Source organism: Artemia franciscana, chromosome 5 (assembly GCF_032884065.1).
Source record: "Artemia franciscana chromosome 5, ASM3288406v1, whole genome shotgun sequence".
Taxonomy (NCBI): domain Eukaryota; kingdom Metazoa; phylum Arthropoda; class Branchiopoda; order Anostraca; family Artemiidae; genus Artemia; species Artemia franciscana.
The window spans coordinates 20,424,178-20,440,816 of record NC_088867.1 but is presented as its reverse complement, the minus strand read 5'-3'; the positions used below and the strand labels follow the sequence as shown (position 1 = coordinate 20,440,816).

General features: G+C 34.2%; 1 protein-coding gene across 3 annotated transcripts in view; it reads right to left on the bottom strand.

Annotated features, from left to right (window-relative positions):
* The window catches only part of LOC136027081 (huntingtin-like), a 187,663-nt gene that overhangs the window by 38,252 nt on the left and 132,772 nt on the right, over window positions 1-16,639 (bottom strand). For all 3 annotated transcript variants that reach the window (XR_010617489.1, XM_065704020.1, XM_065704021.1), the window contains exons 28-29: window positions 10,886-11,035; window positions 4,570-4,830 (exon numbers count right to left, since the gene is read on the bottom strand). Coding sequence is in view for 2 of the 3 variants with exons in the window: in XM_065704020.1 (XP_065560092.1) it covers window positions 4,570-4,830; window positions 10,886-11,035 (411 nt within the window). In the remaining variant the exon portion in view is untranslated. The remainder of the gene's footprint in view (window positions 1-4,569; window positions 4,831-10,885; window positions 11,036-16,639) is intronic.

The window sequence follows — 16,639 nt, the reverse complement described above, 5'->3', positions numbered from 1 at the left end:
GTTGATGAGGAAGCAGTCCCTTTCATATACGAAGTAATTTCTGTTCGTTTTAAGTTTTAATACCGCTCCTTACTTTCCGTTAAAAAACTTGTTTTTTTTATTTAATTTCTGAACGTTTTTGAATCAATGCATGTTCTGATTTTAGCTCTCCGCAGATGAATAATTAAAACAAAATTTGCATATTTATTTCTTTGGCTAAATGGCTTTCTCTTACTTTTGATCGAATGATTTGGAGAAAAAAAGAGCGGGGGAGGAGGCCTAGTTGCCCTCCAATTTTTTTGTTACTTAAAAAGTCAACTAGAACCTTAATCTTTTACGAATGTTTTTATTAGTAAAAGATATATGTAACTTACAAATTAGGCTACGTAACGAACTTCTGTATTCTCATGTTTTTATTACGCATATGAGGGGGTTCATCCCCTCGTCACTACCTCGCTCATTACACTAAAGTTTAATTTTGTCCCAATTTCTTAAGAATGACTCCTGAATCACAAAAGCCGTAGAATAAATAGTTGAAATTACTAAAAATACTTTAGCGTAAAGAGCGGGGTATTAGAAGGAGGTGAGCTCATCATATGCGTAATAATTTCTGTTCGTTTTAAGTTTTAATGCTTCTCCTTACTTTCAGTTGAAAAAACTTTTTCATATTTATTTTTTCACTGTTTTTGTTTTAAATAATGCTAGAAAATCCTGCGCTCCCTTCATGAAAATTTTCTTCCCCCACGACAAATTCCTCCAAGCTCCCCCAACATATCTCCCTCTTCTCAACCCCCTCCCCCAACCTAAAAATCCCCCTGAAAACGTCTGTACACTTCCAAATAACCATTAGTATTTGTAAGCACTGGTCAAAGTTTGTAACTTGTAGCCCCTCCCACGGGGACTGTGGGGGAGCAAGTCACCCCCATAGACATAGTTATAAGGTTTTTCGACTACGCTGAGTAAAATGGCTATCTCAGAATTTTGATCCGGTGACTTTGGGAAAATAATTAGCATGGGAAGGGGCCTAGGTGCCCTCCAGTTTTTTGGTCACTTAAAAAGGGCACTAGAGCATTTCATTTCCGTTATAATGAGCCCTCTTGCAAGATTCTAGGACCCCTGGGTCAACACGATCACCCCTGAAAAAAAAGGCGCATCCGTGATCTGTATTCTGGCAAAAAATGCGAAATTCCACATTTTTATAGATAGGAGCTTGAAACTCCTACAATGAGGTTCTCTAATACGCTGAATCTGATGGTGTGATTTTCGTTAAGATTGTATGACCTTTAGGGGGTGTTTCCCCCTATTTTCGAAAACGAGGCACATTTTCTCAGGCTCGTAACTTTTGATGGGTAAAACTAATCTTAATGAAACTTATATATTTAAAATCAGCATTAAAATGTGATTCTTTTGATGTAACTATTGGTATCAAAATTCTATTTTTTAGAGTTTCGGTTACTATTGAGCCGGGTCGCTCCTTACTTCAGTTCGTTACCACGAACTGTTTGATCGAATTTTATATAAAATATATTTTTTATTTAATTTATGTATATGTTACCGTGAGTGTCCGAAATCTGGTTAATGTCGAAATTCACCGGCGAATGTCCGAAATTCCTTTTTTTCTGCTTCGATTCAGTCAGCTTCTTCAGTCTTATGCAAGTTACGATGGTAAAAGTTGAAGTTAGGCAAGTTTAGATTAATTTAGTTTAGGTTGGATTAGGTTAAATTTGGTTTTAAGTATCGGAATGAGTTAAAAACCAAAGCTAACCTAACCCTCCCAACCCAAGCTAACCTATGACCTAATCCTAACCTGTCATTATCAAAGTTCACATTACATTGAAAAAGTTGACTGACAACGCTGACTAAATCCAAGGGGAATATATATACAGTCAAGGATTTATGACAAATGATAAAAATCTCTCTGCCAATGTAGGTTGTGGTAGGAGATGGTATGTGCCACCCATGTATTAGAATTATTTTTAATATACGTCGCTTACGCATGTAAGTAAGTAAGTAAGACGGCACTAGACCCTTAAGGTCCAAACCGGCGGTGCTGATCTCCGTTTCATGGCCCTTCAGCCACGAAGTGCAATAGGGGGCTGGGGACCAACCATCATGTGCTTTCACAGACCCTTCCTGAATACCTTCCCCAGATTTCTCCAGGTACCCATTTAGAGCTGGATCGACTCTGGCTGAGCTTGCAGAGTCACGCCACTGACCCCCGTCCCAAACTAAATAACTGGTCACAACTGGGATTGAACCCGTGCCCCTTAAACAAAGAATTCCCACACCAGCGCGCTAACCACATATATTACATATATTCATGCTTACGCATGAATATATGTAAATTACGCAGCTATTTATGTCATTAACAAAACAGCCATTCACTAGGTTAATGTTTAACTTACAAAGGAATTCAGGCACTAAATTTAACTGTTCTAGTTAAATTTATTAGAATATTATAGTGTTACAACACAAAAAAAAACTCCCTAAACAATCACTAATTATTGTTCAAAAAGGGGGGGGGATCAAACGCCTGTCGTCACTCGTTAAATAGCACGGATTTTTAATGAAATTTTTGGGTATTTAGTTAATTTGTTCAGAAAACCCAAGAATGAATACAAAATTGAAGGATCTGATTTCTTGCGAAACTTTTATCGCGGCTGTGGTCTCAGTAAATTGAAGATACTGGCTTTTAGAGTTATGTCAATATTGACTCTAACTATTTTTATATCATAAAACTTAGAACTTATTTTTGTTGTTGTAAGCTCTCAGAACTTATTTTGTTGTTGTTTTTTTTTTTTTGGGGGGGGGGGTAAGATTTTGATTTGGACTCTGACTCCAAAATTTGGTACCAAACTCTGACTCCAGATTTGAAATAGCAGTTAGTAACAATAGAATGTATCCCCTAAGTAATGATAACTCCATTTACAAGTTTGGGTTTGTATTTCTTCACTGTCAAATAAATGCTCCAGTTATTTCAACTGGGTAATGCCAAAACAAGCCAAAAAGCATGGAATATCAAAGTTCAAAGTTACTAGACGGAGTGTTTGTTGATTGTCACCAACTCTACAGCTTAAATTAACTCCTAACTTTCCTATAGTTACGAGTCTGAACTGCAATCCAAGACCCTCAATTTTTAACCCCAGTGACTTAAGCTCTTGTAGCAGTAAATAATTATTGACTCTGACTCAACTTTTACTCTGTGGTGCACTATAGTATAGCCCAGAGTTTTAGTTTGCAGTTACTAATTGACAGATTAGCAGCACCTCCTTCACGCACAAATCATTTTTCCAACATTATCTTCTCAGAAGTGATTATTATCTTCTCAGAAATTATCTTAATTATCTCAGAAATTATCTTAATTATCTCTCAGAAATTATCAAATTATCTTCTCAGAAGTGATAAATACAGATCGATACTACCACCAGTTTTAGTGAAACATCGAAGTACTAGGTTGAAGAAAATTGACAGATTAGCAGCACCTCCTTCACGCACAAATCATTTTTCCAACATTATCTTCTCAGAAGTGAATTATTATCTTCTCAGAAATTATCTTAATTATCTCAGAAATTATCTTAATTATCTCTCAGAAATTATCAAATTATCTTCTCAGAAGTGATAAATACAGATCGATACTACCACCAGTTTTAGTGAAACATCGAAGTACTAGGTTGAAGAAAATTGACAGATTAGCAGCACCTCCTTCACGCAAAAATCGTTTTTCAAACTCATTCATCCCTTTCTTTGTATCAAAGTATAACAATTGTTGATTTTATCCTATTTGTCTTCTGATTTTTTTGTCGTTTGATTTAATGCTTTTGTTGGCGCTTGTGCTTTTTTAAGCACAAGCGCCATTTAGTTTTATGACTACGAGAGATTGTGCAAATAAAACCGATTCTATTCTACTATATTAATGCATATTATTAATGGCCAATATCTGAGCTAAATATAGCCAGTGTCAAGTCTGAATGTCATAAGCAAAATTTAAAATTTGGCACGGTAAGCCACCTGAACGCCATCCTATTTTACTTTTAAAATACCTATACTAATTCTTTTCAAGACGAAAATCTACTACAACAATGACAGAGGTATAGCTCGAAATTTTAAAAAATATTGACAAAAAATGCTACTGGAAGGAAAAAATTTCAAAGATAGAAGCAATCAAAACCATTTCTTCCTGAAGAAGAAAAATTGAATCCGATTGAACGGCTAATAGAGCCACAAACCCACTGGTAATAAGCCACCTGTAATTATTCCACTAGCCTCAAATTTATATATTGTAGTGATCTGTTCTGTTGATAGATCTTCATGACAATGGATTTTAAACTGTTTTCGAAAAGATCGAATTTAATCCCTAAAGAAAAACATTGAGATAATGTATGATGACTCAAAGGGTGGATATATTTTTGAGCTCCATATACAAGCAAGTGCGCAGAGGGAGGGGCTCTAGTATCACACTCATAATTAATATGACGCAATTTGATGTCTATATAATTCATAGAACATGTACAGACGAAAAAAAAAATTGTTTGGTGAACAGATAGATTTAAAGTAAGTAGCTCTTTAAAATAAGGTGGATGAAAGAAAAACCTTGTACTCAAGAAAGCATTATGGAATCCTGGAGTTTCAAACAGGTACTGGGAAACAACTGGGTTACCAGGAACTGGCCAGAGTAAGCTTTGCTGAAGAAGAGAAGTTACACCTTCAATGACTTCACAGGTAACACCAATGATTATTTTGGCTTCGTCGTTTCTTAGTTCTTGGACGTTCATATTGGCATTAAGAACACTTAAGTACATCATCCAATATTCTTCAAAGTCGAAACGACTTCTCCAGCCAAATGTTGCTATTCTACAAAATATATATTTCAAATTACTTCATTAAAGGAACAAGGACCAAGACTATAACCTAGTCCTGGATAAATAAGTCCGAATCAGGTATAAAATAAGCGTCAAAACGAAAACTTTTAGATTAGATATAATTCAATGTCACGAAGGCAAAGTTCTATGTAGAATAAGCTCTACATACCTATAAAATGAATCTAAAAATAAAATACACCGTTAGGTTAGATGTTACTTAGCGCAGAAGTGTTAAGACTATAGCCTAGGCTGAATTAACTATTTTATCTTTAGATCTATATGAATTTGTATGTACATTTTATTAAGGTCTGTCAACTAACCAATAAAATATTCTTTCACGATTTTTTTTTCTTGTTTGTTGCACCCCTTTATCTATGGGATCACGACCACACGGTGTAAACAGTGGTTTATAACAAACAATTATATTGACAACGTTTATGCCAAATAGTTTATCTGGAAAATACTAAATACGGAAATCACTTATTTGAGAAGTTTTTTTTTCAGACGTTCATTGAAGGTTGGGGGGGGGGAATCAAAATACCATCCATAAAGGATTCTGGAAAACACTACATGAGGGTTAGGAGGGTCTTTAAAACATTAAAATACAACCTAAATCCGATGTTGCCAAGTCTGATTTTGGAATCATCTGCAGTACCATCATGATAGGGGTTTTTCATTCCTTTTTACAACATTTTAGATTGTCCATTTGAGACCAATGAGCATCTACTAAAAAATTAAGTGCAAGTGCGTGATGATTTGAGATATTTCATGGCCAAGATAATGCCTGATGTCTGATTTCCTGATAATGATAATGATGTTAATGATGTTAATTGTTAATGATGATGTTAATGATAATGATCCTGATAATGATAATGATCCTGATGTTCTGATTTCTGATAATGATAATGTCTGATTTCCGGACGCCCTTCATTGTATAATATTACTTCTCCTTGTTCTGTAATACCGAAGTCTACAGAAATCAATTGTAGTAATTCGTCAGCACATCCGAATGGGACTTTCATTTTGCAGGTACAGGGCCTGTTTTATTTGTTGTCTAATTACAAATATCATAAAGTTGCCCAGAAAGTGGTATTGCATAAAGATTTCAAAGCGCTTTTCGAGCTTTTGGCTAATAAAGAATGTTGGTACTCACGGAAAGTATAATAGACTTTTGATATTGTGAGTTTTTATTTTATAGCCCTGACACAGCAATAGTAAAATAATTCCCAAGTTTGGAATACCTAATGGAACAGCAACACTGGACGTGTTGCACGAAGAACTACCAAATTCAGTTATTTACCGACTTTCACCCCAGCATCCTGTAGTCCACTTATTTAATTAATTTTTTATTGTTGTATGATTATTGTGTATTTTCTCTTTTTTACTGTTTTCCTCTACAAGCATAATATTTGGATATGACGTGGGTTCCTACAATTTTTCTTTGCATTGCCGTTTTTGTTGGTTTATAGTCTTTCTTTCTTTTTTTTTACTTTGACTTTATTAAACAAGAAACGATATACATAAATCTTATACAAAGGAGACAGGGAGGCAACTCGTTTTGTCTCCTTTAACAATAGAGAGAGAAAAAAGAAGGAATTACACCTCAATAACGGAATACATAAAAAAGAGAGAAAGAGAGAGAGAGAGAGAGAGAGAGAGAGAGAGAGAGAGAGAGAGAGAGAGAGAGAGAGAGAGAGAGAGAGAGAGAGAGAGAGAGAGAAGAAGCGGGAAAAAAAATCGACTCGTAGACACGGATGGGACTTATAAACTAATTTATAAATAAATCACATTACATTCAGTCCCCACTACTATAGGCAGAAAGAACTATCTCTTTCAATTTCTTTTTATATGTATAGAGTGATGGTGACTCATTTATTAAATCAAGTAGTTTATATTTATTGGCAATCTCAGGAAGTTGATATCTTGAACTTAGTCTTGATCTCTCATTTTTAATAAAAGGAAAAAGAAACTCATTCCTTGCTCTTGATAAATGGCTATGTTTATTTTCAACCAAGAGTTTCATTCAATTGAAAAAATTATCCCTACGTTGGATTTCTAAAAACCATATGCCTATATTAAGGCGAAAAATTTGTTGTAAATGAAGAATATCGAGAAATAAAAATTATGTTTTAGTTTCAGATAATTCTTTTGTCTCCCTAGGGTGTGTTAAAGGTCCAGGATTCTTATTGCCTTGTTTTGGACAATTTGGAATGAAAAATATAATTTTCTTAAACAAGAACTTTACTCTATGCAAACAGCCGAGATTCCTGGACACTGTCGCCTCGAGTTTATTAATATGCGCCTTGAAAGACAGAGTTGAGTCAATGTAGATACCGAAATATCTCAAAAAATATAGTTGCCGCCAAGTAACTATCATCCATAGCATCTGATAAGAAATTATGTAAAGCAGCTACTGCTTGCTCTGTTACCAGAAATAAAGTACTACACTTTATTATTTTTCAAAAACTTTAGAAACAGGTGATAAAATAGCAATAGTCCTGTTTATTTGGAAACTTTAGAAACAGGTGATGAAATAGCAATAGGCCTCAATTATTTGGATTATCCTTATTGCCTTTTTTAAACTAAGGTAAAGCCTTAGCTACTTTAAGACAAACTGGGAAAAGACCATTTTTCATGCAAGAATTAAAAATAAATAAAAGTGGCTGACTAAGTACTTCAGCTAATTCTTTAAATAGAGAAGTCGACATACCGTCACATCCTATCGAAAATCCTTTTTTCAAACTAGTAACAGCTTTTTGAAATTCCAAGAACTGAATAGGGTACATAAAAATAGTCTTATCTAATTTATTTGGAATATATTTTCTATGATTATGTGTCCCATCAGAAATTTGATCCACCAGATCACGTCCAATTTTCCTAAAATGGTTAGCAAATGCTTCTGCCATTACTCTCTCATCCGTTATTTTAACGCCTTCATTAGTTGTAATATGGGATGGAATATTTCTTGTTTTGAAATTATTTATTCTTTCATTTATTATTTTCCATGTTTTCCGCGGTGAATCGCATTCACAAAATTTCTTTTGATAATATTTTGCTTCTGCCTCTCTGAGAACAAAAGTTAACCGATTTATATATTTTTTAAAGTTTTCAATATTAATTGCATTTGGATACTGGATCTTTACCTTATATAATCTATTTTTTTCTTTTATATTATTTAACAAGCTTTGAGTAACCAATGGCTTACGAGGTAAATCCTGACTTTTTCTTAATACCAAAGGACATACTCGGTCAAATATTTGGTTAAACTTACTATAAAATAAAGCAATTGACTGATTTGGGTCTTCAATATTTAACAGATCACTCCAGTCTATATCTCTTATTTTTATTTTCATCTCATCTATTTTTTTCTGGTTAATTACCCTCTTATAACTTTTATTTGGTCTCTTTCCACGCTCCATTCCTGATCCAGGGAAGTCAGAAACAACAACACAATGATCAGACGTATCATTTAAAATAATATGGGTATCAGAGCAATTTTGCGATGTGAAAATGTTATCAATAAGAGTTGCATGGTTATCACAAATTCTTGACGGTAGTAAGCAAGTAGGTAACAAACTATGCAAAAATGAAATGTTCAAAAATGCCATTCTCTTATTAGATGTCACAGCATTATGACGCATTAAATCAACATTAAAATCTCCCATTACATGAAATGGATGGTGTTGTTGGGTGAGAGCATCTAGCAATGACTCATATTGTCTTAAAAACTCTTGAAGACTAGACGATGGTGGCCGATATACTACAATTACCAAAAACGTATTTCTTCCATCATTCACTTCTACTACACAACTCTCAAATAGCATCTCAACATTCCAAATCATAAAATCATTACGTAAAGAAGATGTAAAGTCATCTCGTATAAAAATACCTAGTCCTCCCCTCCTGATCTTTTTGCGACTAACACCGCAAAATCGATAATTTTCATGATGTTGAAATGTATTATTTTCGTCAAAGAATGTTTCACAAACTCCCAACACATCTGTTGAAGATACTTTAAAAAAATCATGCAAAAAATTTAGGCTGCTATTTAGTCCTCTACAATTCCAGCATGACATTCGTTTTATATGATTATTTGAAGGTGGAAGATCGTGAATACATAAATATTTATTTTTAGGTGCAATATAAGGAACTGACAAATCTTGATCTTGTGACGAAAATATATGAAAATATTTATTTATGTCAAGAGGATATTTTTCCAGTTCCTCCAGCCCACCAGCAGGGACTTGGAAAAAATATTCAAATCATCCATAATCTAAATTCAATGATAATTCCGCATCCCATGTCAGTGAGCCAATGTAAAGACAAAAAGAGGAAAGAAAAGTAAAGAAGAAGAGAAAAAAGACGAATATTTCGAAAATAAGAACAATTTTCGAACAATAAGAACACAAAAAACTTTCTTCACTCGTAATTTTGTTACTACCCTTCATTTCATTCAAATTATCCCTTCGCGCGTCCAACCCAACCTTCAAACAAATCAAATACAGAAAATAACTGAAAAAAAAAGAAAAAATTTCACTTTTTCATAGAACTTCCAAATCCACCCCTACAACATCAACTCTATGAGGGATATGCGCCAAAACTGAATCCATAAAATCTTTATTTACTTTGTCAACAGTCACTTTTTTTCGCTTCGTTGTTGTTATACATTTTCGTTTTTCAACTGTAATTTTAGCATTTTGGTACACCTGGGTTTATTTGGCTGCTATGCTCAAGCATTTTTTGGAAAAACATCATACGATTTTAAGTAACACGTACAATTAGAGAAATAAATAGTGCAAAATTAATTTTTAACTTCGACGATGCCACTAAATATTAAGAATTCCCCCGTTTACTCCACGGACAAGTTTTATCACATTCCTACGAATAATTTAATGTAAGATCAATCATATGTCAAACGAATTCACAAATCTTGTATTATTATAATAGCTTACGTTCCATTCTTTGTTCCATCTAATTATTTATTCTACAATTAAAAGAACTGTCAGACCACAGGTATTAAAAAGAATGTAGCATGTTCTATTTAGTGGGATCTAAAAAAAAATACCCCCCCCCCTTTCTTGAAATTCCAAGTCCCCTTACCTCCCTCACAGAAGAAGAAAACTTTTCATGAAGGTTCCAACTTGATCCCAGAGTCGTGAGACAAGACATGGTATGCTTACAAATAAAATGCGTTCCCTTTTACTGAAATCTACTAATCCCCTGCAATCTCCATAATGAGAAACATTCAAATTCCTTTTACTGAAGTTTTCTTACCCGATGCAATCTTCATAATCAGGAATATTCAAATCCATTTAACTGAAATCTATTAGTCCCATGCAATCTCCATAATAAGAAATATTCAAATTCCTTTTACTGAAATCTGCTAACTCGATGCAATCTTCATAATGAGGAATATTCAAATCCCTTTGGCTGAAATCTACTAATTCCATGCAATATTCATAACAAGAAATATTCAAACCGCTTCTACTGAAATCTACTAGCCCCATGCAATCTCCACAATGAAAAATATTCGCCTCCCTTTTACTTAAATCTACTAACTGCATGCCATTTCCGTAACGAGTTATAGTTGCTCGCCTATTGTATAAACATTAAAACAAAAAATGCATGCTCTCCCAAAGAGTATGGGTAACTTATAAAAGTGGAAACTGGCACTTGTATGGAAAAAAACTAGCGTTTAGCATCGCTAAACGCTAGATGGTGGTGATAATTCTTTTGTCGACAATAGCGCTAGTTCCTGGCCTTATAAGTTACCCATAATCATTTTGCGTTCCAATGAGCATCCGCCAAAAACGAACTGACTGATTTGATCTCCGCTCTCCAGGAAAACAATCGCCCGTTCTGCAGCACTTGTAGCTTCACATCATAATATTCAGATTTAGCTATTGGTTGGCTACATCTCATTGACACTATCAATTAAATAAACTATATTTAATCAATTTATCTATTTGGTTTTAGAACAAATACCTTTTCACTTTTTTCCACTATTAAATACGCTATATAACCATATTCGGTAATTATAATCCCACCTTTTATTAAATGTTCGAATTACATCCTCGTCTTGCAGTGACTGAACACTGGTTGGAGACAACCTACTGCTCTCTGATGAGTCCTCATCTTCTTCTGGCAATACTATCTTTGAATGGCAACATAATCGAACGGCAAATATCAAAAGTCTCCTAAAAATGAAAATGGTACAATAATTTCATTGGTACACAATTTCTACAGCCTTTTATGCAAGAAAATAGGTCATTCAAAAATTGTTTTGGTTATTTAGCGAACAAACGAATTTAACAATAGAAAACTGATGACGTTATCTGAATAATTAGACCACTATTATAATAATTCTGTAATAATGATAATGTAACAATTATGTAATAACAATTATGTAACAAGAAAAGAGGATTCTCGCTTTCAAGAACAACTGTCTTCACAAAATACTGAATATTAACTGGAGGGACTACATAACTAACCAGACAGTTCGCTCTATCACGCATCAGCCCCTGGTAATAGATGTCATACGCCAACGAAGATAGCGCTATTTAGGATATGTTATCCGTAAGGCGGAAGATTGACTCCCCAGAACGGTACTCGAGTGACGTGTGGGCAGCAGCACATATGAGGGATGATTGGCGGCTCTTTCTGGATGCCCTGGGTGCCTCTGGCGGCACAGGAGGAACTAAGGTAAGGTAATTATGTAACAAGCATACATATTTACAATAATTAGACCATTCAGGTGCCATACTGATCAAGTTAAATTTGATAGCTTTTTGAAATTTTTGCGTCAAAAGGAGTTAAAAGAACAACCCTTTGCTTTCATACTCAGGAGGATTCACCTTCGACCATTGAACGCTAATATATTTTTCTTTGAAGCTAATATGACAGTTCATAAAAAATGTGTTTAAGAATAGTCTACAATCTCCATAATCGAAAACACAAACAATAAGGTCGTATATAGTCAAGTCAGTCTGAATGTTACTTGGAAAACCAAAAAAATACTGGACCATTTTTTGCCATATGATTACTACTGCTGTTAATTCATCCCACCGTAAAGCCACCTGAGGACAAAACAGCCAAATAGTCCTTCTCCTTCCCACAGATAGACAGCTACTGATCGGTATCTTTTTTCCTGAATATCTTTCTGAATCTTTCTATTCTTTCTGAATATTTCTCCACTGTTCGTTTTATTAACTTCTTCTATTTGACTTCTGATTTGATCAATTATAATTAATCGTTGATAATTATCGGTCACTAGTTATCAATAGCACGACATTCCTATCACAGGATAGGCAATTCGACCAAATATTACATTTTTTCAGTTACTTCATAGGTTATTTTCTAACCCTTTTTAAAAGCATCTAGTGATCATTAAGCATTTATTTTTACATATCATCATAGGCAGTGTTTCCCAACCCTTTTTTCCTCGCGAACCAAAAGAAAGATGTGAAAAAATTTGACCAACCCCCTATGTAGTCGTTGATGACACGTACAAAATTGAAAATGATAAAACATTTATTTATTTATCTTTCAGATAAGTATATGTTGAAAACCTCTTCTCGCATAGATATGTTGTGTAAAATGGTAATAAAACTTCAATGGTTCTTTTTATAGATTGACAGGGTATTCATTTTTTTTTTACTTAGAACAGAAGTCAATTAAAGATTGATCTTTAAAAAATGCTTCTAGAGAACTGTCAAAAGACAAATTTATGGGTTTTCCTTTTTAAGTATATTTAGAGAAGTTTCTGAACTTACATTTCCTTGAAATGGATTACGTATCCAGTTGTCTGAGATGAATGTATTGTATGTGTTGCGAAAATAGTCATCGAAAGTTAATCAAAGAGAGTTCAAATATTCACATATACTCCTTTTAATATTTTTGTCAAGTTTAACTGAATTTTTGATAAAAAAAATGCTATCATGTACACTGAAAATGGTGATACCCTTTCCTTGTAAAGACATAGTTAATTCATTCAGTTTACAATAAAATTTCAGTTAAATGTGGAAGCCTTTGTAGCCAAAGAACATCGGATATAAAAGAAGACAAAAGAAACGGATGGTCAATAAAACTGCTTGAACTGGGGACTTCGATTCAAAAAAACACGACAAAACTTTACCACAATGAAGCCGTCTAACTTCTATGTGAAGCAGTAAAGAAACTTGGAAACTACGAAAATCCTTACAAAGTGTACGGAATAACAGCAATTTGTAGTAGTCGATTTTAAAAAGTGCTTCAGTCATGCCAAAAAACCTGAAAACTTTCCAGTCAATCATTGATCTTGAACCATCTGAACGCACATCAACAGAATAATAACAGCTTATTCCACTCTTTTCGAAATATCCATTGATCATATCAAAAATTTCTTCTCCAGATGTGTAGGTTTTCAAACGTTTTGCAAATAGCACATCTTCTGGAACAATGCTCATAAAAAGATATCTAATGTAGAGAAGGAAAACTGCGGCATTTATTACGTCTTCCGATTCGTCAAATTTAATTGCTAAATAATTACATTTTAATCTTTTTAAAGGTTTGTTCTCCACATAGTTAGCCAAGTCATTAATCCTACCCGACACTGTGTTGTTTGATAACGGAACTAGCTCAATTTTCTTTGCTGTCTTTTCCCCAAACATACATTTGGTGATATGTTTTGCACATGGTCCAATTAAATTGTCTGCTATTCTATGCGCTTGTCCAGATCTTGCAATTTTATAACTTACTCGAAATGATGCTTCAAGTGCCATTTTACTATCTTTGTTTGATGTCAAGAAAGAAGAATGCTTCACTTTTGATATCTGCTAATTTACTTTTGAAATATTCAAGAGGCTTATCGTTGTGTGTCAGATGTTATGTTTCAATATGTCTATGAAGAAGTGATCGTTTTAAACTGCTTTTGGCAAGAACATCGTTACGTATAACACAAAGCGGTTTAGGTTCCGACTCATCCCCAGTAAAATGAAAACCCAATTGTAAATAGTTGCTGCCATATTTTCACTTTTCCCCTTTTCTATCATCACTTCCTTTGTTTTCGTCTAGAGAAACGGTACCTCACAACAGCTTTCAGTAATATCATCTCGATTATCATGTCTCGTTTCTAAGCGACCCGTTTTTAACCATCGATGCATAACAAAAATAATCTATAACAATAATTAAATTAATATCTATTAAATAATTTACATGAGAACTTGACAGTTACAGTGTCACTATCACTCAAGCTTCACAAGTGCTAAGCCTATGTATGAACGTTAATACAATGTTACAGATACTGCCATTTGATCGTTTGTGAGGTGCTCACGAAGAACCAGTTTTATTATTGATGCATAGCGTGATAAATATTAGAAACACCCATATTCGCAGTGGGAAGGGTAAGTTTGGGCTGTTTCTTTCTTTTGTATTGCTTTCGATGTTAATGGCGTTTTAAAAAAAAGTATACCATTACAATATTATTTTCGTGAACTCCCTCTACAAACAATGCAAAACCCCAGGGGTTTGCGAACCACCGGTTTGGAATCACTGATCTAAGGAACGACATTTTTTGATGCAACGCTTTTTTAAGAGTATTTTTTTTTTTAAACGTGACTTCCAAAACCTTCCAACTTTTATTTCCCTCAATGAAATGTAATATCAGATGGCAGCGTGACCACTCCGAAGAACCTTAATAGGAGATTCAATGTTGGGTGAAAGGCTATTTTCAGCAACTACGTCCACTACTTTTCTTTTGACGAGCCATCTTGACCATCATAATTATCTAAAACAATATAGCGAACGCACTCAAACATGGTATTTCTATGCTAGTTACAGGAGGAGAAATACTACAATGGTAAGTTGTGTGTGGTCAGTTGTGGGAAAGTTTTGCCAGAAATCGTAATTACACTTACAACAGTTTCCCGAGGAGGCAAATCCCTGGATACTCGTCTGTCGATTATTTCATCAGTAGTTTTAATGGATGCAGCCCTGGACAGGAATTCTAAATAAAAGCAGTTGACTAGTAAAATATCCACCCCTAGCATTTTAGGGGACTTTTAGTCTTTTAGGGGACTGGTGATCAAGGAGGGTCACTAAAAAAAGAAATAAAAAGTGAAACCGTTTGGAAAAATTAGCATAGCCCTTCTAAACCCTGGTAGAAGTAATTCTTTTCAGTTTAGTTAGATATTAAAGCTAAAACAACAGGAAATTAAATATTTCATAACAACATATGCGCTTTGATCAAAAAAATGTTTCATAACATTAAAAATTAGAACGGAAGGATAGGAAGAGCAGTTAACGTTAACATTTTTGCGTGTAATGTTTACGTTAAACGTTAACATTTCTACGTTAGCGAAAAGTTAACGTTTGGCTCTTCCCTTCCAAATACTTAGCAGTTCCAGCTTCAAACCAAAGTTCCATACTTGTTTTCGCAAAGGACAAAATAAACAGAGGAAAAAAAGTATAACAAGAAGACCGACACAAACCAAAAATCTCATAGTCAGAACAGTCAAAATATGATATAAACCCAAGAAATTTAACCCGAGCCGAATGATATATATTATATTTCTTTATAATATAAATATATTATAGGAATGGCTTTTGACAAGCTATCTCGAATAAGACCACCATTTCCTAAGAGAATAGAGCAAGAACACAAAAACGTGGCATTTCCAAACTACTTACATGAGAAGACAACCCCCATGATCAGTCGTAGGACATCTTTGCCAGAAATCATACTTACACTTGGAAGAAAATCCCTAGGAACCATATCCCTGGAAACTCGTCTGTAGATTATTTCAAGACCCCTTTTAATGGATACAGCCCGGGGCAAGGATTCTAAATAAAAAGTGGTTGACAAGTGAAGTTTCTGCCCCTAGCCCTTGAGGGCTGGTAAACAACAAGGGTCATTAAAAAAGGAAATAAAAAGTAAAACTGTTTGGAAAAATTAGCATAGCCCTGCTATGCCCTTGTTGAAGTACTATCGTCTTTTTTTATAATCTAGCTAGATATTACAGCCAATGTAAAAAAAATTCATTAGAACATACGCACTTTAACGTAAAAAGATATTACGTAATATTAATAATTACAACGGTAGGATGATTATCATAAACTGCAAGAGAAAGCGAAGAGGGTTAACGTCTGACCCTTTTCTTCCAAAAATTTAGGGATTCCTGCTTCAAATCAAAGGTGCATTTGTATTTTCGCAGAGAAAAAAAAACTATGACAAGAACATTGACATAAACTAAAAACTTTAAAGGCAAAACAGTCAAATATATAAATGTAAAACCAAAGAAAGCTAGCCCAAACCGAATAAAGTATACAATCCAATAAAAAGAAAGAGACGAGTGAAAGATAAATTCTAAGATAGAACAGCTTACAAGAATGGTGGGTCCAGCCATTTGGTTGCTTTGCTTCATTCTCCGCTTATCTTATTAGGCATAGAATCAGTTTCAGTTTCTTTTTTTAAGAACTTTCCAGTTTTCTAGCTTCTCACAGTTTCCTTGCGTTGATTTTGCTTTAGTTTCTTCTCCTATTTCTCCTGCTCCAAAGACAACCTGATGGAAGCCCTTGACAGGAATCAAAGCATCTCTTCCTTCTTTTTTCCCCAGCTCTGAACTTTAATTGTTTTCCTTTCTTATTGTTTTTATAGTAACTACTAGGAAGGCCAGTGTTAGAACTAATTTCTAGGCTAACAGTGCAACAGTGCATCGCAACAATGCATCAGTAAAACATATTAAGAAATTCGACATGATATGATGGCAATACAACAAAAGGAAACGTGAAATGAACAATGTAAAAAAAGAGACATAAGGAAAAAT